General features: G+C 40.2%; 1 protein-coding gene across 2 annotated transcripts in view; it reads left to right on the top strand.

The window, feature by feature from the left end:
* FNDC3B (fibronectin type III domain containing 3B) overlaps positions 1–22,494 on the top strand; it is a 192,319-nt gene that overhangs the window by 152,193 nt on the left and 17,632 nt on the right. For both annotated transcript variants that reach the window (XM_086754486.1, XM_086754487.1), the window contains 4 exons: positions 2,087–2,200; positions 4,344–4,493; positions 7,539–7,819; positions 14,647–14,859. In XM_086754486.1, the coding sequence (XP_086610612.1) occupies positions 2,087–2,200; positions 4,344–4,493; positions 7,539–7,819; positions 14,647–14,859 (758 nt within the window). The remainder of the gene's footprint in view (positions 1–2,086; positions 2,201–4,343; positions 4,494–7,538; positions 7,820–14,646; positions 14,860–22,494) is intronic.

Raw genomic sequence — 22,494 nt, 5'->3', positions numbered from 1 at the left:
TGAGATGAGCAACACTGGAAGGAGATGGTGTTAGTGCTGCTAATCAGAAAGGAGAAGGGGAGATGGGCAAAAGGAAATAAAGCAAGAAATGCGTAAAGGAACTTCTGAGAAAGAGATGCAGTTTTGAATCTGGTAGTCTTTTAAAGGAGATTTCGGGTACTAATACGATTTGACTGGCCAAAATCAACTGCACCAGAATGTGCAAGATCCCTGCTAATAGTCATATCTGCTTACAAGGAGGAATCTATTTATTCCCCTTCCACTGCATTTTTTTTTTTTTTTTTTTTTTTTTTTTTTTTTTTTTTATTTAAATCTTAACCATGTAAATCAGACACTGAAATTTCACTCAGGTATTGATATATTTTGAGGAAAGCTTGCATTTGAATGAATTTTTGTATTTGAAAAAAGTATATGCTTTATAGATTTGATTATTATTTTGTTATATAATATCCTTGGAAGACTCTCAAATACCTCAAATTCTGTCTGATGTCCACGGAGATCTGTTCAAAGATCCTGTTGAGTTGGTTCTGTTTGCCTTTGTGACAGCATCTTTCTAATGTTTTTTTTTGTAAAGGCAGTCCCAGCAACAGCACGTGCATATTGATGTCTTTGTTCTCAGGAAATCTTGGTAATGAACGTAACATAAAGGTTTAAGGTTATTCATTTACAGGGAGAAGCTCTGTTAAAACTTAACTTAGATATTAAAAAAAATGCAAGACTGTTAAACTGTTTTGTCTTAGAATATCCACTGTTTTATTTTTGTGAAAAATGGATTAAAAACACATGGAGATATTTGCTTGCTGGAATGAAAACAATTGCCTACCTCTTAGCTTTGGATATATACCTCGACTTTTTTTTTCTATTGGGTTGTTTTTTTTTTTCCTTGTCAAAACAGTGATTAAAGTTGCAAAGTATTTCTAGTCTCACCCTTTGTTAAATGAGAGGGCCGGTTTTGGTTTGGTTGGGTTTGTTTGCCAGATGCAAAATGGCAAGGGGGCGGGTTCTTTACCAGATGCAAACACCTTTCTTCCTCCCATGGGTAAAGAAAATAGCGGATGTCAATAAATGAGATGTTTTGAAGTGTGCATCCTTAGTAATTCAAAGCAAGTGATCAGCATTAGCCTTCCTCAACAGCTCAGATGCTGACACGTCTTCTGAGAGGTTTTCCCAGGGTTCATAATTTCAATGTTGTTCAGCCTTTGTAGTGGCTTTTTTTTTTTTATGCTTGTTAGTATTGCATTCCAAAATAAGTAAATATCAGTCTTTTTCCTCTAATTGGTTCCAGTGAAGTTCTTTTGTTCTGGAGCATGATTTCTAATTAGCTTGGGGATATACTGAACAAACTTCATTTATCCCACTCAAGTGGCCTCAGAAAGGTCATTTCCATCCTTATCTCTTTCTTGTCCTCGCACCGCTGGCTGAAGCCAGTTTTCCAGACTCTGGAAATTTGTCTTTTTATTTGCTAATAAGCATTGAAATGATTCTGCTGCTGAGGACTCAAAAATTGAGCAGTTGGCTTAGCTGCCTGTGGCGCTAAGCGTGTGTGCAGCATGCCCCTGCACGTTGAAACCACGCTGGGGCTCCATCATAAGGAGCTTCATCATAAGGACATGCCGTTCTTTTATAATGAACATGTGATGGAGATTTAATGTAAAATAAGCTGGATTTGGACTCCAGTACGTGCTTTACTGTTGCTGTGCTCCTCTGTATATCCGCGAGAGGAAGCCAGTTATGCCGGGCTACGGCACACACGTGCCAACACGTTGAGGTAAGGTAAGGACACAAACTCTGTTACTGAGTGCACATTCTCACTTTTGGGTAAACTGAAGGTGGCTTATGCTTTCACGGGCACTCGCCACCGCACAGGAGGGTGTAGATGCTGTCTGCTCCTACCCGAGCATACCTCACATTTTAACCTTGGTAATTTACCAATGGTAATTTACGTGGTCTCCTGCTGAACTCCGGTATTTGGTGCTGGGTGTCAGAAATCTGGTCTGTCTTTGGGAAAGTTGATTGCGTTGAAAAAGATGCAATGAGATGGGTGTATTCTTATATACTAATGTGCAGACACCTTATTCCCCTCTAGTATGGGCCGTATTCGGAAGCTACAGAAGTCACCATGGCAGCAGGACCGCCTGGCCAGTGCAGAGCACCTTCCCTCTCCTTTCTGTCCGACACACGTGTACTTCTAAGCTGGGAGGTGAGTCAGTCAGATGCCCTGATTGTTTAATTTCCATCTTGCTTATCCAAACCGATATGGTCACCGCGAAACTTGAAAGCTAGCTTGAGAGCTGTTCACTGGTTTGGAATTTTATTTTTTTTGTCCAAGAAAACTGTATGCAGAAAGTCTTCTATTGTAGAAAATAATTTCTACTGCTCTCCTTAAAGAATTGCATAAAGTTGATCATGAGTCATCTGGACCAAGCTTCAGACGCGAGACCTCCGACGCTGGCGTCAGATGATGGAGCGCTGCTCGGGTAGAAGTGCTCTCTGCAGGCTTTCAGTGTGTCAGAGTGTCCCGGGGTGGAATTGTGAAGGCAAATATTTGATTTTGGCTGAAGTTGGAGTCTCTGATATGAAATTAACTTTGCAGAAATGCTTACAATGTAGATTTTTTTTCCTCAAAAATTGTTTGTGTCTTCCTCAAATATTTAGTTTTATTTTAGTTTGTGTGTGTTCCTTCTCCATTCTCCAGGATCTTAGACATTGCACTCTTAAAACAAGTCTTAGCTGAAATGATGAGGGGTTGATGGGAGTCATTAGGAAAAAAAAAGTTACTTAATTAAGACAGAAAGGAAAGGATTTTGTCATAAACAATGTGATATGGAGCAGTGGGGCTGTAATTCTGCAGAGACTTTCTTTGAAAACCTAGCAGCCATTCCAGCCCTACATCTGTCGGGTCCCTCCACAAAAGGATGCCGCTGTTGAGGAAGAAGTTATTAACGTTCACAAGTTGCTCAAATAAATTGATTGTGCTAACAACATATCTAGATAACAGACATAATCTGAGTTTAATTTTATAATGAAACCGGTGTGTTTTGTGCAGTTTGGGAGTATTTGTTAATATTTCTTTCAACATTTTGTGATGCTAAGCTAGAAGTGACACTAAACTTCTAAATGTTGCCTTTTAAATGAGCGTATGGACAGATATTTGCTCTCCCCAACCATGAGCAAATGCAGCAGTGTTTCTGGTAGGCGCTGTATTTATATGCAGAATATATTTGTTTATCCTAGCTAAAAATGAAGCTGTGGAAGGAGTAATGTGGTTTGCAGTGGTTATGCTTTCTTAAAGAGTCTATGGTTTTCTGGCTCAAGAAAAAACAGCAGAGAACTGTGGATTTTTTTTTTTTTTTTTTTTTTTTTTTTTTTAATCTGGCTAGAGAGCACACTGCGGTGCCCACGATGCCTTTTTTACGCATTGTTTTAAAATGCTGGCTTAGCAGTTCTGAATGCTCCTACTGAAATAGCTGGAAGCTCAGAGGCAGAGCTGGAGAAGCCCGTGTCCACATGCAGGGTGTCTTTGTGGCCCGGATCCTTTCACTGGAAATCGCACCTCGCGTGCCGTAATCATGAAGTCTTGGCCATATCCTAGCCTGTGTTTCTGCAGGTAGAGCAGGGATTCCCTGAGCCGCTTCAGTCCACACAGTACAGCTCTAGGTAGTTCTGGTAAAAACACGAAATATTTTGTTTTGGAAACTGTGGCATTATGCCTGCATTAGCTTATCTCCAGCAAATTGACGTGTTTGTTCTGTGTTCCCCTAGATTCAGGATGATAAGGGGATTGCTGAGGACATACAGAGCTCATAGGAGTTTTTCTGTGGACATTGATGTACCCAGGTCCACGCTCCCGTGTCCTGTACTGGGACCATTAGTGTGATGGGTGACTTACGCTGAAAACCTCGGATGAGCTCCTCTCTCATTGAGGTTGTTCTTTTCTCAGTAACGTGAGTCACTGCTTCAGGCCTGAAGGCTGGCTCTTCCAGAGCTGTTTTGATCGCTCGACTAGACTAGGTGGATGCTTTTTTGTGTTCTCCGTGGTTGTGCTTCTGCCAGGCCAGTGGAGAGACAATTTATTCCTGAGTGTCCTGATAAAAAGCCAAGTAGCTGCATACACTTTCTCACTTCTCTGAATTTCTGTCAGGTAATTTTTGTGCAGAATTGGCCCATTTCAGTAACCTATTAGGGAACACTAATGCAGCGCATTTCCATTTGCAGCAGTAATAGCCTATTAATTTAAAAATAAGGAGCTTTTTTTCCCCATGTACTTCACTCCTTACCCAGTGAAACGCAGAGATCTGAAATGCTTCATTCTGAATTGAACCCCATAAATATTTGTGTTGCAGAGTCCGGAATGTTCTGGTGCTGACATATCTGAATATCGATTAGAGTGGGGAGAAGATGAGGAATCTCTACAGCTTGCATACAGTGGCACAGATACCTGCTTTGAAATAAGTGACCTGGCAGCGGCAGCACATTACTGCTGCAGGCTACAGGTATGGACGTTACGGGTTTTGCATGCGTTGCAATCTAAGGTGTAAACAGAGTTTCCTTCTACTGTGTTTTTGTTTTTATCGTTGGCCGGTATGAAGTTGTGTGCTCTGTAAGTCAGAAGGAATGTACGTTTATTCTAAATAATGCAGGCTGTTACTGTGTAACTGAACAGTTTAGATTCTGCACAATTCCAAGTGATAAACAAGGGAGTTGGTGTAACTTTTAGCTCTCAGAAATTGCTCTCATGTATCATGTGGTTTATTTTCAGTGAATAAAGCTTTTAACAGCCACCTTGCCCTCTAATATTAAAACAAAACAATAATAGTTTAGAGAATTTTTTTAAAAAGAGATTTTTTTTCTTGGCAATAAGATGTGAACAACATCTACCTCCCAACTGGATGTTGAAGATTGCCCTAGCTTAAATAATAAACTCCAACGTCTGTTTCATTTATCAAATAAAGCAAATCAGCCAGTAGATTCCTATGTACAGAGGAGATGGTAGCTGCCAGAAAGTGAGTCCTCATCTTTACCATTTTGTCTCTTAGCTTTGTAAGACTGGATCTCATATAGAGTCTCTATATTATTTCCTTTTCTTTGATCTCTTTATTTTCTATTATTTTCAGTAAAAAGCTATAGTTAATATATATTTCTTTTACGTGTGTATACATATATAGATATATGTGAAAATAAAAATACAGCACTTTTTCTCCGTTTTGTCCACTGGAAACTAAATGGAAAGTTAAGTAAATGGGAGTGAAGTAAAAATATTTTTGCCCAAGAGACTCTTCCACAAGATTTATTTGTATGTGAAGACAGAATACCACCAGTAAATCCGACCAAAAGTTCATGTACCCACCCAGCTGGCAACGTGTGGACCACCCAGGGTCGTTTCGTTGATCAAAGGACAACGTGCTTCTGTGGAGTGTTTCCTTCTTGCTTTTTTTTTTTTTAAACAGGACATTGAAATTATTTTTAATTTCTTTTTTTTTCTATGAAGCAGCTTTCGAGCGGCTGGCCAGCAGCCAAGGAGCGAAGGCCCCACACCTCTAAGTACACTCAACTGTATTTTTTACCCTGGCCATAGCTGGCCGTCTGTGTTACACTGGCACTGCTGGGGGAGGCGGATTGAAAGAGCGTGTGTGAGCGGCTTGGAAGCGTGAGCCAGAAAGTGCCTCTTGTTTGCACAAGAGGGAAAGCATTCGGCATCCACTGGGCAGGGAGGAGACCGCTTCTGGGTGAGCGGTGGAGAGCTCAAGGAGATCTTAATGTTAAAAATGGAAACAGCCAGCTATATAGCATCTTTGATTTTGAGTGGGCGTTTGTTTTGAAATACCTGCCACAAAAATGTTGCACAAATCTACTCGGTTTTTAACACAGCCAATATAGTTTACTCCATAGGCAGAAGTTAAATGAAAGGCACAACAGCACTGAGATGTTTTATTGAAGTCCATCAATGACCCATGCATTACTTTCTAGAGGGCTTCATCCTCTACAGTCAGTCTGTGTATTGTATAGAAAAGAATTTGTTGTGAGATTCACTGGAACATTTAAACAATAACAAAAAAAAAAGGAACAAAGTATGTATAGCAGACAAAGAAGGAAAGTTAAATAAGTTTCAGAAATTTTAGTCTTTTTTTTAACTAAAAAGGAGCAAATAATAGCTGTTTTTCTTATCTGTTAGCAGCTTTAACAGAAAAATCTTTCTTTTACTTTTTAAAAATAAAGATTGCCCAAACCACACTTACTCTGCCTTCTAATAAACACACAGTATTGCTATCTCAGTCTACAGTAACTCGGTAAGAAGAGAGAATTGGGGAATCGGTCATATATAACTGCAGGGCAGATAATTTGTCTTTACTGTTGCTCAACTTTTTTTCCTGTAATGAATATTCCTGAAAGCAATTGTGGCTTCTGCAGAGGGAAATATTGTGTAATTTGGGAGGTGAGGGGAGTATCTAGGAAGCAAAGAAGAATGAAATTCCCGTCAGTTATGATGATGAGATTGTCCAATAAAGCAGTTAAAAGCACCACTAAAAATAAATTGCTTGAAGCAAGATACAGATTGCCAAACACTGGTTTAGAGGCAAGAGGAATGGTATCGTTGGCAGAATGCAAAACAAGGCTCGCTGCTAACAGCTCTGGGAGCACTTCACTAAATAGAAGATGTCCCTGGAGCAGGGTTTGTTTTGAAGGGCTTCTTAAAGGCTGGCAAATCTAACTCTATTATCTCTTTCTTCAGTCAAACAAAACGCCTCCTGGAAAAACAGACCGTGGCTTTCTGGTTGTATTATGCACAGCAGAAATAAGTTATTCACTACAGTTAAGTAGAGAGAAGAAATCAAACAATTTTTTGGCTTGTCCTTTCCTTGCCATCATAGTCCATTGTGAGCTCGGGTTTTCTCGTTGTAGTCTGGTGGAAGGCTCGGCGCGCGTTTCCAAATGCAAAGGAAACGTGGATGGTGCTGGCCAATGTCAAAAGCTGCTTCTGAAGATCTGCACCTTTGGGACCTCCCATAGCTCAGACTGTACCGTAATATGCTATCGTACTCTCTCTGCGGAGCTGGTGGGCTTGCAGCAGGAGGAACCCAGCTGGCAGATCGTGACATGCTGTTCATGAGAAGCTGCAGTACGGCGTGCGGTTTGGCTCCGAGCAGAGGCTGACATACGTATCATATGAGATATAAAGAAAAAAGTTATCACTCTGCGGGCAGTTAAGAATTGTAACCGTGGTCCAGTGGGGCTGACCGGTCTCCATCTTAAGGACTTTTTCAAGACCTGACTGGACAAAAGCCTGAGTCAGCTGGTCTGTATTCAGCTTTGACCCTGCTTGGAGTGGCACGTTGGACCAGATGTGTCCCAAGGTGCTCTAGTGCAGGTAGAGCGTGTGAATCATGCTTTAGAGAGTAAGCCAATGGTGCATATTCTCAGAGAAATCCATGCAACAGCTCCAGCCTGCACAGTTCGTTATTATGAACTCGATAGATATGTGGAAGAGAACATTTATTTACCCTGTAAACAATTTTTTTTTTTTTTTTTTTGACACACAGGCTGTTAACCAGGCAGGAGCTGGACCCTACAGTGACCTGGTAACCTGCCGAATCCCTGCGTCTGTGCCTGATGCGGTCTCTACCCTCTCCGTGCTGGAGGATGAGCACGTGGGTGCCTACCAGCTCTCCCCCTCTGTGTGCCTTGTACTGAACTGGGAAGAGCCATGCAATAACGGAGCTGAGATTACATCGTACAACATTGACCTGGGTGACATCAGCATTCCAGTCGGAAACGTTACCAGTTACGTTATCAGTGATTTGCTTCCAGAAACCTCATACCGGTGAGTACAATTGCTTTTGTGTGGTGCAGAACACTCGACATGACATCACAAAGCCTAATTTCATATGGGAAATGTTTATGGCATGTAGCATGAGTAAAAAAAAAAAACCCAAAGAACAACAACAAACTCTAACAGCTAGGGAGCATAGTAATCTGCAGTGACTTCTTTATGGGATGAACTGTGGTATTTCATGTTCAAATACTGCTCCCCCCACCGCTCCTTGTTCCTCTTCCTCCTCTCCTTCCATTATCCCTGATCTCTCCTTCTTTTTAAGTTGCTCTGGTAAGGTAAGGTAAGGTTATGCTGGCAGGTAAATAAATTCAAAAAATGGGAAATAACTGAAATTAGAATGTAACACGTCATGTTTTTTCAGACACTTACCGGTACCATTCCAGGGGTTTATATTATTAAGTGTATTGATCCTTGTGAGGGGATAGCAATTGGCATGCAATGAACTTTTATTTGTACAGCTAGTTTTTTATTTCTAGCATATGGAGATGAAGTAAAAGACACTCTGAGTTTAAAAACAATTTATTTGTATTGGTTCAGATTCTAAATCTCTAAGTGACATTGCCAAAGTTTTATTGTTATTTTAATGTTCAGGTTTATATGTTGTTTTTTTTTTCCCCTAATTGCTGTTTTTTTTAAAAAAAAATAAAATTGGTTTCATGCAAGCAATGAACAGCAATACAGCTGAAGATGTGACAAAAGAAATTCTATTTTAAGTACTGTTCTAATAAAAGCTGAAATCTGATTGTGCAGTTGTAAAATTAGGCATAGTACAGACTGACTACATTTTTTCTTTTTTTCTTTGTTTTCACAGTCCCACAGGTCTTGTAGAGTTTAAATAAAAAGTTTATTTTTCAAATTTTATCATGTACACAAAAAAAAAAAAGAACTTCTTGTAGCAAGTATACAAATATCTGTTCTGGAAGTTATTTAAAGCAAGCAACATACATTGCCTACAGTGCCTAGTACAGTGGTTCCTCGTCTTTGCCTGGAATATCTAGGTTTTAAAACCATGTAGTAAAAAATAAAAAAGTAGATTGATTTAAAAAAAAAAAAATCCCTCTGACAATCTGAAAAAGAAAAAAAAAAAAAGGCAAACCCAGAGTTTGGTGATTCAGAAGCCCTCAGTTCCAGATCACTCGTCTAAATCCAGGAAATGTGACTACGTTGTTGTCTCCAGTTCTTGAGTGGCTTGTAACGCTGTGATCCTTCTTGGCAAAGGCAGTGGTGAAGTATAAGCTTTTTCTTGTCTTGTGCTGTTCATTGATGATCCTAGTTTTGTGGCCAGTTTAAGCTAGCATTACTGTCTAAGGAAACCTGCTCTTCCCTCCTTGTGTTCTTCCCTCCTTTGTGCAAGCAAAGTGGTATCACACCATTCCAGCCTGGGAAAACTGATCGTCTTGAAAACTAATCATATTTTTTACCTTGTAAATGAGTAGAGAGAAAGGAAGGGGTGTAAGAGGATAGAGCCACCTCTTCTAGCAGACGTGCTGGCCTAAGCTTGTTTAAGCTGTTTGTGAGAATACTGCAGGTGAGTAAAGCTGCACAGTGCTTTGAGCCAATTCAGGTTGCTGTTCTCATTCTTCTCACCTCCCTCCTTCTCCGTGTTCTCCCATTTTTCTCGCTCTCTGCCTTGCATCAACACTGGTTCCTGTATGATCTTACTCAAAGCCAGACCAGGGAGCCCAAATGGTTGAAGACTGTTCAAAAATGTAATAAAAAGAATAAGAAGCAGAAGAGTTTATCTATTGACTGACTTACCCACCTGTGGAACTGCATCATCTCTGGGCAGTCTTGTACTCCCTAGTTTCTCCTCATATGCCTACTCAAGAGTCAAAACAGTGAAAGCAAAATGAGAGCTTTGAGCAACACAATGTCAAGCCAGCCAGAACGGACCATCTGAATTCTCCACTGAAGTCTTCCTTCTTCAGTCTCTTTTTTTTAGCTTGTTCTTGGTTGTCTACATCTTCCTTTAGGGAAATGTCCTTTTCTTCAAAGCCTCAAGATGGAGATATGGAATGAAAGAATGGGCAAGGTCTTACTCTTCTTTATAATCATACTGCAGTCTTGTCCTCTTACTCCTGCTGCCATGAAGAGTGTTGTTAGACTGAGATCATACTGGATTTTATTTTTTTTTGCATTCCTATTTTGTTATATTATAAAAAGCACCATATTAGATCATGTATTTTTAGTCAAGGACTCTGCTTGTCTCTGTCTCAAATGCTAAAGCACAAGCATTGCCTGCAACTGTTCTAAGTATTATTGTAAGACTGAGTTCCTACCGAAAAAAAAAAAAAAGTTGTGAAGAGCACAAACCAGTGGATGACTAATCAGAAGTAATAATATATGAAAGCTCTTTCCATTATTAAAACAAGAGACAGAAACCCCCAAATCTTGCATGTTGTGCCTTCAGGGAAGACAAGTGACTGCAGTTGAGTTGCAAAAGCACTCCATCTATAGTTTGAAGTATTTTTCTGCTAATAAAAATAGACATGTTGAAGTGATTTTGCTGTCAGTCGCGAACTCTTTCATTGATATTTCTTCTTCAAGCCTATTTGACACCTGTCTTTCATCAGGGAATGTCTGCCCTGGTAAAGGTACCTGTAAGAGACACCGTTATCAAGCTGTATACTAAAAGTGGTGAGGTTTTTGCCCTCTCTGTTTTAATCAGCAAAGTGTTACAGATCGTCAGTGATCTCATTCCTTAAATTTGTTCACCAGTGGTTTTTCTTTTTGTGTCAACTTTGTTTAACTCAACTAGATCTTCTCTCTCAAGTGTTTATTCTCCGCTGTGTTTAAAAGCCGTGACCGTGTTTGCTTCCAGGCCTTGTTTTTCCTAGACTAAACAAGCCCAACACTGCTGGGTTTGAGACTCTGAACTCTCTTGCCAAAGTTTCAGCAGAATTTGAAGTAAATCAGCAAAGGACTTAGACGTTTAGTTGCATTGGAATTTCACTGTCAATGTTTTTGTTTGTGGGAACCTGAACTTGAAAGCAAATCTCTTATTATGAATCCACCAAGTCCAAAATTGGAAAGGAACATTGTTTGAGTAGCGGTGTGATTCTAGCTTGTTGGATTCCAGCTTCTGTGCGGGAATGGCCATACATGAGCAACTCAAGTATACGCCGAGCAAGCTCTGGGCTCGAAGCTGATGGGTTTGACGGTTTCTGTGTCTTAGTAACAAATCCAGCAAGCGTGCCACAAGAAGGATTTGCATCCCAAAAAACATTCACAGCAGGAGAAACTAGGGTATGCCTCTGCCGTGCAGCCAGTGGCCAGCACAGGGCTGGTTTCAAGAGGACTTCTCCAGTGTCAGACACAGACCAGCACGCCTGTTGCAAAAAGCAGATGCCTCATAAAACCACTATGTAAACGGCGTTGCTGGTGAGCAGCTGTAGAAATACATCTGAGAGTTCTGCAGCCTTTCCTTTTTATTGACATAGTCGTGAAGCTCTGGAAGCTCTGATGATAGGGTAATAATACTTGGACTGATTTTCTGTGAATTGATGGAACTAGAAGTGAGTTAATAAATGTTCTGCAGTAAATAAGTATTCAGCAGTAATAGAAATACTGATTTTTCTGTTATGCTCTGTTCCCAAGCTTTACTCAACGCTTTCCATAGTTAATCATGGTGCCCTGCTGCGGTACTTTACTCCAAAACAACTTCAGATTTTTAAGAATGATATTTTCCTCTTAAGTTGCATAGTTTACAGAAATACATAGTAGCCTTATTAAATTTCAATAATAACACCTAATTTAAATTTGATTTAGGGATACAAATTCTAGACATTCTGAGTTTCTAAACTGTATTGAGGGAAAGATCTTCCAAGATGAAGAGAGGAGAGTGCACCAGGATGATCAAGTTAGCAGTGCTTCCGTGGGCTGTACAACAAAATTTATATTTCAGAGCATAAAACTAAGTCTTGCCCCAACCCTAGAAGTGCAGTCTGAGCGGGGATCCGTGAGACTGGCTTGTACTGGAGGCTGCGTGTGGTCACAGTCTGTGATGATGATGATGGTGGAGCATACTGCTTCTCCTGCCTGTTGAAGTCCGTGGCATTTTAAGTCCCACAGGTTTCTGCAGGCGAGTGTATTGCAGCTGGTAGCATTCCACTTCTGGGAACGAGCAAATCAAACTCTTGTCATGTCAGACTCGAAGATTAATTCAAAAGTGACTTTTCAGTTTGTTGGAGTACTATACAAAAGATTTTGTGACCAAACTGAAAATAGCATCCTGTTTAGTCTGTTTATTTTCCTGGGTCAAGAATCTTATAAGACTGAATGGTCTGTTAAAGATATGGTTTCTAAATTTGCCTAGTCTGATTCCCCCTCCCCCCCCCCCAAATGTTTAAAAGATGCAGTGGGAAAATGTGAGAATGAATACAAATATTATTGGTTCGGGGTCTGCAGAGTTCAGTGCTAACCCTAAACATAGTCTTTACCATTTCAAAAAACTTGAAAGCAAGTTGTGACTGTCAGCTTTTAAAAACACCTTTCCAAGATGATGCTTGGGGTATTTTAGCTTAAAAACCAGTAGTGAAACCGCTGAAAGGAATTCAGGAAGTGTTTTTATTGCAAATATTTCTACATGTCTACTGCTTTTACAGAAAAATAAAGATGTTAATCAGAAATTTATTTTTCCCAGTATTAGTTCTGTGAACAGTAATTGGTTTCCATTTAATTGTGGAAGTTAACTTACCTGCTGTGGCTGTGCCACCCAGCTGGAGGAGCTGGGAGTGTCCCAGGCTGGGGCAGGGACACAGGGAAGCCCTTGAGCTGGAGCAAAGATGCACAAGGTGTTCTCCCACCACCACGTGCTCTCCCTTCTCCTCTGGATCATCCTCCTTTCTCAACTTTCTTTTTCCCCTTCTCCTCGCCTTCCCTGTGAACATTTCCAAGGCCATTGAGGAAACGCTGCTGCGGTTCAGCAGGAGGCAAGAGCTGGGTCTGGGACTTTGGACAATACAAAATAAAACAAACAAAACAAAAGCCCATGTGCTCTACAGCATGTTGCTGTACTCAGTTGACAAAAAAAAAAAAAAGTAGTATATTGTAATGTAGCTGTTATTGTTTATGTGTTTACTTATGAGCTAATGGATTATTTGCCAGAATCCAGTGAAAATTCAGGCAGTTTTCACTTTTTTTTTTTTTTCCCCAAAACTTGGAAAGACCATTGAATATTAATGTAATGACTTTTCAACCCAAAGTAAACCAATAACATAGTATGAAATAAAATCAATGCCTATATTAATTGGATTTCTTAAGATACTAGAAAAGCCTTTTGTTCTTTCTACGACAAATGCTTGTATGCAGCAGTTGCAGAACAGGCTCCTGCTAGAACCTTCTTCCAACTGTCGACCGTTTCGGAGGAAGAGGATGAAATCACCGTTGTGTAGTGGTGTATGGTGGTCAGGATGCATTTTCTGAAACTGAAAGGAAAGTTAAAAGGAAAATGCAGCTCCACACCAAGCAATACTTTACCCTTGCTAATGGCTAGATCAATAAGCAAAGGTTTAACCACACATTTACACATGACTGTGTAAACACAGCGCGTTCTTACAGCGTACAGTTACTTTAGCTACTTAATTAGTAGATAAGGCTCTATTATTTTGCAATATATTTATTAATCATTTAACCCTTTTTGTTCTTGAAACTGCAGAAAATATTTTTGTGGGGGTTTTTTTAATAATATTTTTATTTGGAGGGTTTCCCCCTATCCTTTTAACTCCACCTAATCTTTTTTCTAATGATTGAGCTGAAAACTTGCTGTTCAAAGCAAAGTAATTTTTCATATGTTGTTTATATGAACTTACATCACTTTATGTACTTTGATTAAAGTTAGTAGCTCTGACAGCTAAAGACAGTTCTTTATCTTCTGCTTTCTCTCAAGCAGGTGGCCATAGGGGTGCACCAGGTCCTGCTCTTCTCCCCATAGGACCCTTCCTGGGAATTCTGGCTCCTTGGTGGCTGATAGCTTTGAGAGGCAGCAACACTTCTTGTAGAGAGTCTTTTCCCATGAGAAAATAGTAGGCTGCTATGTGCAGGATTTCCAAAGTAAATGGCATCTGTCCAGCTATCTAAACTAGGCTGATCTGTCTAAAAACCTGATTAGTTTGCACATCCTGCTTTCTCTTATTTTCATATCGATTTAACAAATTTGTGAAATCTTTCGGGCTCTTCTGTACCAATATTTCTATTTACACAGAATCTCATATCGAAAGTCCTCAGAGCTCTTTCGAAGTGAATATTTCACATTGTTGTTGTGAGGTTGCTGTTGATGTTACCATAGTAAAAGACTACTGCTCTTCACTCATTCCTGTAAGCAGATTCTCACTGTGCAAATTATTAAACAAAGATGCAGACAGATAAGAGAGGGTGACCAAACAGATGGAAAGAGTCACTATCTTAAGAAAGAAATAGAATTTATCAGTCTGGATCAGTCTTAAAATTATTTCGAAATTGTAACTAGGTGAGGTGATCTGCTGCTCTCTTCTTCTGAATGTCTGTAATGTGATTCAGGTGGCTCAAGAGCTTTTGTGCCTCTTGAGAGTGACTTGAGTCCAATTTGTATTTGGTCTAATAGATAATTCACTGATGGTAAATATTTCCAGTTTGTGTAAGGCGTGTAGGTGGTTCGTGGATTTAACCTTCTCGGTTAGCTCTTTCCAGTAGAATTTCATGCTTAAATAGCATGTGAGATGCTGCGCGCAGTGAAATAATGCCATTCTTTGGTCTTCAGAGGTATTTACCAAAATGGAGGTGGGTTTCATGGCAGTTACACCTTTATTTAACATTCACCTTTTTGTTGTTCGTTTCAGGATCAGGATCCAGGCTGTCAATGAAATTGGAGCTGGACCATTTAGCCACTTTATTAAAGCCAAAACCAGGCCATTACCACCCTTACCTCCTCGGTTAGAGTGTGCTGCAGCAGGTCCTCAGAGCCTGAAGCTGAAATGGGGAGACAGCAGTTCCAAGCTTCACGCTGCCGATGACATGGTCTATATCTTGCAGATAGAAGACAGAAATAAAAGGTAAGAGAGATGAATCTTTCCATTGCGTTAATGAGAATTAATTCTGGTTCATCTTAACGTGGTTGTGAATCACAGTAAGAAAAATGCTGTTTTCCTGATTACTTCACACCTACAAGTATATACAAAAAACTGTTTTAACAGAGATTCTGTGCCTATAGTCTAACTGAGCAAATTATGTAACAAAGCTGTTGAAGTTATTTTAGAACAACCGAAATCAGTGCTGTACTGTTGAAATTTTAGCAGAACCCTGGCCCCTCTGCCAATAAAAGTTAATACCAGGTTTCATGGTCATAGTGCTTTACCCTTTGGAAGATACAAAACAAAGATACTGCACCCAACACGCTGTGCCTATGAATAAAACATATGGTTACAAAATCAAGGGTCTAGGAAAGGCAAAACTGAGCAGAACAAGGTTTTTTAGGCAACGTGATGATCAGGATTTTACGGCTGTAATAGTCTGGAGCATTAGAAGATAGGAGCTTGGCATCAGCTTGGTGTCAGCTTGGTAGCGACACAGTAATTATGAAATAAGAATGCAGAAGAGCTCATCCACCATGTTTCCCTTCCCTAAAATTTTCTTCAATGAGAGCTTTCAGCATGCAAGAAATGCAAAAATGAATATTAAATGGTCAGTGCTTAGCAAAAAATACTTTCCCATGCAGACTTTTTATGGGAAGATTTGATAATGTAGCTCCAAAGCTGTGATGAGATATATTCAATTAAAAAAGGGAAGGAAAGAAGGACAATATGTGAGTATTGCCTAACAGTCTGAGCTCTTCAATGCATAAATATCATAGATGGCTCCTAATTTACTAAGATACACTCTCAACTAGTTTAATTGGGTAAAACAACCGATGTATCAAGTAGATAATCCTTAGAGACCTTCAGTGCAGATCATAATTTGGTGTAAATTAGCATGATTCCTTTAATTTAAATAGAACTGTGCTGAGTTTATGCCAGCTGAAGATCTGGCCCAAAAGCTGTAATTGTAAGTAATAAAACCACCATGAATAATGCCTAAACACCTCCCAGTGTCTCAACTGTACTGATGCAGAGAGGAATTAATCTTGAGAGGTGTCCAATGAATATAAATGCCCATTTGAAAGTCTGACTGATAAAAACAGTTTCTTCAGAGCGCGGTGATGCTTGGCAGGAGCCCGTCACCTGCAGCAGCGTGTGATCCAGTCAGCTCTAAAGGAGCATCCAGTGGGCTGCTTTTGTTTGCTTTCATGTAGCACTGCAGGTAGGATGGTGAAGAATTGTAAATTGTTTTAAACCTGTTTTTATGTTGGAGGAAATAATGTTTCCTTGTAAGAATAAAATACATTGTTACCTGGCAGCAGAGAAGGAAGGCTTTTTCCCCTTTACTTTTGCGCAAGGCTTTAGCATCATCCTTGGCTTTTACAGAAACTTCTCCCACGGCAAGTGGTCCCTGAAGAGCTGTTAATTAGGAGGAATTTGAACTTGTTACTCTGCTAGGTGTTAGCTTTAAATTCAGCTTGTAGTCCACGTGAGCTCCCAAAGATGCAGAGGAGCATCATCTACCTTGCACTGTCTCCTCCTGCTTGAGCAGCATGCTTGCATGAAATGGCTCCGTTTGGAGGGTGGCTTTGTAATAATTAAATCAGATAATACCTGAAACGAGCCGTAGCCCTGAGCCCTCCGGCTGATGGAGCACACACCAGCGTGGGCACAGCAGGGGAGTGGGATGGGTGTGCTGTTGTCTGTGCCGGGTGCCATGTTTGAGAACGGTTGGAGCTGGCAGGTCTTGTCAGTAAGATCTATTTCTTTGTTTCCTGTCTGGCGATCCCTTTTTGCTCCCCGTTGCGTGCATCGATCACAATGAGAGATGTTCCTGAAAGGATACGACAGCGAAGGAGTTTTGTACATTCAGGAGAGCTATCATTACTATTGAGCAAAGAATGACAGCCCACACGTGAGTTGGTAGAAACCGCAGTTAGTTACAGAGGTAGGAGTCCTCTCTTAGATCAGTCCTATAAAATAAACCCCATTGTGACTGAGGGGTTACCCAGTTGTGTGTATGCTTGTGAAAAACACTGGAATACAGTTCTCTGCGCATTGCTGGCCACTTTAATTGTGCGGTGCCGTGACAGACTAATGCAAGTAAGCGGTAAACATCTTATGGAATAATTAAATGCTAGTGTCTGGTGAAAAATGATACCAAATAAATTATCTACAAGGATGTTTTGGAGTCTTTTTATGGTTTGAAAGGGTTGTAGGAAGGTGCCATGGAGTCTCCTCTTTTTAGAGAAGAGACAGCACCTGACTGGGGTGAAGAGGCTGTGGCGTAAACATGGATCACTCAGAATTGACCTCTATTGTATCCTTAGTCTTTCGGAAGATGTTCTTACTGCCTTCTCTGTGACATCTGAAATTACTTTTAACACCTTTATATTGAAATCTCTCAACTCAGTATTACAATTTTCCCCTCTTCAGTGAATCTGAGCATGCAGTTTGCTTATTGTAATGTTGCTTGCTTATGAGGTTTGGAGTAGGAGTTACCTTTAAAATGCCATAGAAGCATTTTCACAAACAGAAGTATAAAGATGAGAAAATTATTTTCAAAAAAGGAAATTGTTCGTAAGTGATATTTTGGTCCTGATAGATTTAATGGCCTTTTTCCAAAGATTCAGCTCTGGGTTTATGCAGTAATAGTCAGACAGTGCTCTTGAATGTCTCCCGGCAATTAAGGTTTGTTTTTAACTTCTCCGTACTGTAATGAGGTATAACAGGCCAGTTGTTGGAGACTAAATGTTTCATCGATTGCAAGACCCATGAAACAAAATACTTGGAAATCTCCCGACACTGATTAATGTCCGGGCTTGAAAAGGTGTGCACATCAGAAATGTACCTGTTAGCTCTCGTTCGCTCTTCAGTGCGTGACATTTAGGAAGATCAAATTAGCATCTCTTGTCCTTTCAATTACCTGTAGCATTAAGTGGAAATGAAGAAAAATCTGTTTCTAGAAAGCACAGTACACGAGAAGGTTAGTTGAGAGTAGTTGACCTTTGTGTAAAGAGGACTAGAAAATTTATTTCTTTTTAAAATAAACTATCAGATGTGACTTCATTTCCTAACTCCTAGTCATGTCAAGAAAATAATCCAGCATACTGTGGTTTTTTTTTTCCTCTCCAAGTGAAACAAATTAGTCTAATTATAGTAATGCTTGCGATTTTTTTCCCTGTACTGGTAATTAGTCTTTAGTTGTTCCTACAACTGATTATACCTCTTAGTCTCTTAAAATGCTTACAATATCCAGTCTGAAAAAGAGAATTAGCAAGTGCATTATTAGTGGGTCATTTTTCAGTTGCTTGTTTTTCTTTCAGCTGAATGTATGTTGCAGCTGAGATGAATTCTGTGATTTTTGTATGTATACAGAATTATATTATTATATATAATTATATTTTAAGGGGGAGTCATTGGTAAGGTTGGCCAAGAAGCAACTGAAACGTATTCTTCAAAAATATCAGTGAAGGATCATTGACAATTCTTAGTAAGCCTGCTTTTGTAAGTGCATTGTAAGAGGTGGTGTTCACTGGCTTTCCAAACTGCAGTTGCTTTTGTTATGTTATTTACTGAATAAATGAGTTATGGCCCTGTACTGGGTAAACAGTAGTAGTATTTCCCGTTCATAGCATTTGAAAGATGATTTATGTGGGTATTAAACTATTTCAAAATACTTTGCTAAATTACATGTGCCTGCCATTTAAGGAGATATAATTCTTCAATGTAAATGAAAAATTGATCACAAAATAGAACTGGCCTAATGACTGTAAATATTAATTGGGCACAGTCATTGTGCACGCACTGTTTCTCTGGTTGGGATGTGAATGTCCCAGAGGCCATAGACATACATCCATGTATCAGCTCTGCTGACTTGTGAAATTCTATTAAAATGTAAAATTACATACGTTAACATATCCTTGCACAGCCTGCAGGAAAAATAATTTTCCTATTGGGTAAAACAATGATGAAAGGAAATGAAGAATTAACGCTACGATGTGTGGCATGCTACAGTTTACTCTGCAAGCCTGGCTAAATAGAGAGTTAACATTCAGAGAAGTCTTTCAAGTAGTCTGTCTTCGTGTCATTGCACTGTGTAGATGAGTATTACTATTCACAGTAATGATATTTATATTAAGAGCATTCTGATCAGATAGTTGGGGCTCTGCAGTAAGCGCTGTGCAAACAAAAGAGAAGAGGAAGAGCGGTTCCAAGTGTAAAAAGCTTAACTTGTTAATACATTCCAGCTTTGTTCCTAGAAACGGGAGAAAAACAACATTTTTAGTAGATGCGAGTTAAGTCTGTGTGTGTCATGTTTTGAGACATAGGGAGGTGTGAGAAAACAGTGTTAAATGTTTTAGATGTTTCAGATACTGGGAATCTACACAGAATTAGATGCTTTTCCATAAGTATGTTCAAAGAATCCCTGGTTTGGTGAGAAATTCAGTAGTTCACTACATAGAAACACGGTGGACCAGTTTGCTCTTTCATGACTGTTTAATATCTGAAGTGGTGATGGGGTTCTGCTTGGAGCCACAGGACCATGCTGGCCAGTTTTCCAAGAGCACAACTTCAGGTTCTAACTTCATTTTGGTGAAGCTGGTAGAGACTGTGCTTTGCTCCCTCAGCGGGCTGTGCCAAACGGGATTACTGCGGCCGTCGGGTCAGTGAGTGGTTCTGAACACGGCGTGCTGAATGAGGGTCGTTTGCAGGCTCACAGACGCTGTTGCTGCCGCCCGAGGAAAGTGGATTGTAGTGCTGCACAAGGAAGTTAAAAACGCGTATGGCTGTAAGAGCATTGGTCTGCCACCGCTGAACTGTGGAGTTTTTTTCCTTTGGGTTTTGCTTTGTTAAACCCACTCCTATTTGTACCTACTGTTAATTATTACTACATTGCTATTGCAAGCCATGGTATTGGCAGCTGCCTGGTAACCTCGTTGTTCTTGATTGCATAGTTTTGACAGGCCACTGGATGCTCTCCCTAATTTCTCCCAGATCTTACATTCAGATGCTTTTAATTCACATCAAGTTGTGCTCAGTACTGTTCTTCCTATCAGTTCCGTGGCCTTTGATGTGGCTGCACGCAAGAATCATCCGTCAGGCACTTTGTTGGTCTGTCTGCCATTCCTCCTCAATGTGCCCAGGAGCTCCTTCCAAACAACGTAATTTTTCTTGCGATGTGGGAATTTCTGTAGGTTAAGGCATCTCCGTTTTCAGTAATTCCAGCCATCTGACAAGTGACTGTCTGTGGTAAATACAGATTACGTGCTCCTATTCAGCAGCAGATGAAAGATGATCTCGTAGAAGCAAGCTAAAAATCGATTTTTGGCTGCAGGTTCTCTGTCTAGCCTGCGGATGTGCTGGGCTAAGCGAAGGAAAAAAAAAAAAAAAAAAACTCCTCCCATCTGACTATGATCACTTCTCTTCAGGTATGCTGAAACAAAGCCTGAGGTTGCCAGGTCAGACCAGTGCTGTATTAATGATTTCTCTCCAGCCCAAATTGTGAGAAATCACCAGATGTTTCTGGGAGGCAGTAACGGAATCATTCGGATGGCTATTTTAGCCTCTGTACTTGGCTCGGGATTGCTGTCTTATTTAGTGCTGTATGATATTTTCTTTCAATTTAAATTATAAGGACAAACAGGTTACTGAAATACAAACAAAACCCAAGAGTTTGAATGGGAACCTGCTGATTAAAATGTGCTGGGAGCTAATGAACGGAGGTGGAGCGAGTACATTCATATTCCTCCGCTCGACTGGAAGTGACTGAAGTGGAGGTAACAAAATAGCTGCAACATGTGAAACATTTCCAAGAAGGTCTTCGCTGAGAATAAAAAGGTATTGATGAAAAACCAACAGCAGTCGTGTCTCCAAAATAATCATTCTAGGACATTGTGTTCTCTCTCCTCCGCTGTGTGTAAGTAAATTAATAATCCGTGACTGACATGAGAATGTCTGGGACGGGGAGAACTGGGATTGCTTGGGTGAGGTGAAGGAGAAGTAGCCTCGGGACTCTCGCCTTCCCTAGAGAAAGTTGTTTTCTTTTCAGTTTCTGCTGGTACTTTACTTAAATGTGAATAATACAGATTTATTTGGGGATGGTGCAGACTTTGTTTTAAAAAAAAAAAAAAAAAAAAGGCAACTGTCTTGAGAATGCCGTTAACCCACACAGGTGGTGTTTTTTCCAAGACCAAGGTACCAGTTTAAGCTATACAGGCTGCTGTCTTTTAAATTCAACTGGGCAAACTTCTTAGAATTGAAGAATTCTTGGTGTTTGTTTAGCACACTTCAGAGTGTGAAAGCATGAAAGCAGGTAGAGGTTGGAGCACATCCTGGCTGAGACACAGGGGAGCGTGTGTTGTGTTTTGGTCTGTATGTCTTGGAAGGGAAGCGCGATGAAGAAATCAGAAACCACAGTAAACATACCAATTTCTCTAAGTGTGTTCCTGTACAGGAAAAGGAGCACTTCTGCCTTGTTTAAACCACTTGTGTCCCAGTACTGTGCCACAGTTTTACCAGTACAGCTACCCTAACGTGACACTGGACCAGCTACAGAATTCATCCAGTATAAGACTACCCATTTACAGAGATCTTTGACGTTTATCAGTTCTCAACTCCAGTTGCTTTTAGCCCTGTAAATACTGGTACTGAAGAAGCAGCATGGAGAAGGGGACAGGGAGGCTGGGGCAGGCGCAGCTGCCACACGTCCTAAGGGACCTTCACCGCAGACATCACCATATTAGCATTTGAGTGTGATTTCACTGAAGTTTAAATGAACATTTTCAACATTGCAGCTAAAAGCATATCCGTTTTGACCGAAGGGACAAGTGGCAGCTTGTCAAGCGGCTGTATTTTGGTTATGTTCAACCATGGGCCCATCCCTGGGCTGTAAGATATATTGCTCCAAGTCTACAGCCATCTACATTAAATAACTACACACATCAAACAATACACCACTTCTAACAATAACAGAAACAATTCTGGAGGAGTATGAGGTACCTACTTTAGACATGAGGAAAATACTGCGTTATAAAAGAATCGGTAGTATTTCGAAGTCTAAATGTTTCATCCTTATTATGTTTCTTACATCATGATCTACGTCTTCAAACACAATTACAAAGCATTATTGTCACAGTGAAGCCTACCAGCAATTGAATTTGATTGGCTTAGTAATCAGCCTTTCTTCTTCCAAAATTGGAAGCCCTCTTTCTTCAAAGATGATTGAACCTCAGAAGTTACAAGTGTGCTTCCATTCCAGTCTTTTGTATGGAATATGGATGCAAGCTTCTCCATAATGGTTTTTGCTTTCATTATGGATGTTTTTTGAGACAGAGAAGTAAAAAGGGGTGGGGATGGAAACCAGGTGGGAGTGTTAGTCCGGTTCCCAAATGGTAGGAGGAGCTCAAGTGTTTTGCCAGATCACTTTTTCAGTGCTACAAAGCCTTAATAGTATTCAAAAGGTGAAAGTGTAATTGCAGGAGTAAGTTATTGGTGTTGACTGTATAAATGTCTAGCAAGTGTACCGTAAGCCCAGACTTGGGGTATGGGTATGCCTGTGTGGTAGCTGGTACGGTGTATTGATCCTCCCCTGCTTACCTGGCTCCACGGATG

The sequence above is a fragment of the Chlamydotis macqueenii genome, chromosome 9 (assembly GCF_036417535.1).
Source record: "Chlamydotis macqueenii isolate bChlMac1 chromosome 9, bChlMac1.mat, whole genome shotgun sequence".
Lineage (NCBI taxonomy): Eukaryota > Metazoa > Chordata > Aves > Otidiformes > Otididae > Chlamydotis > Chlamydotis macqueenii.
This window is presented reverse-complemented; position numbering and strand designations above follow the sequence as displayed.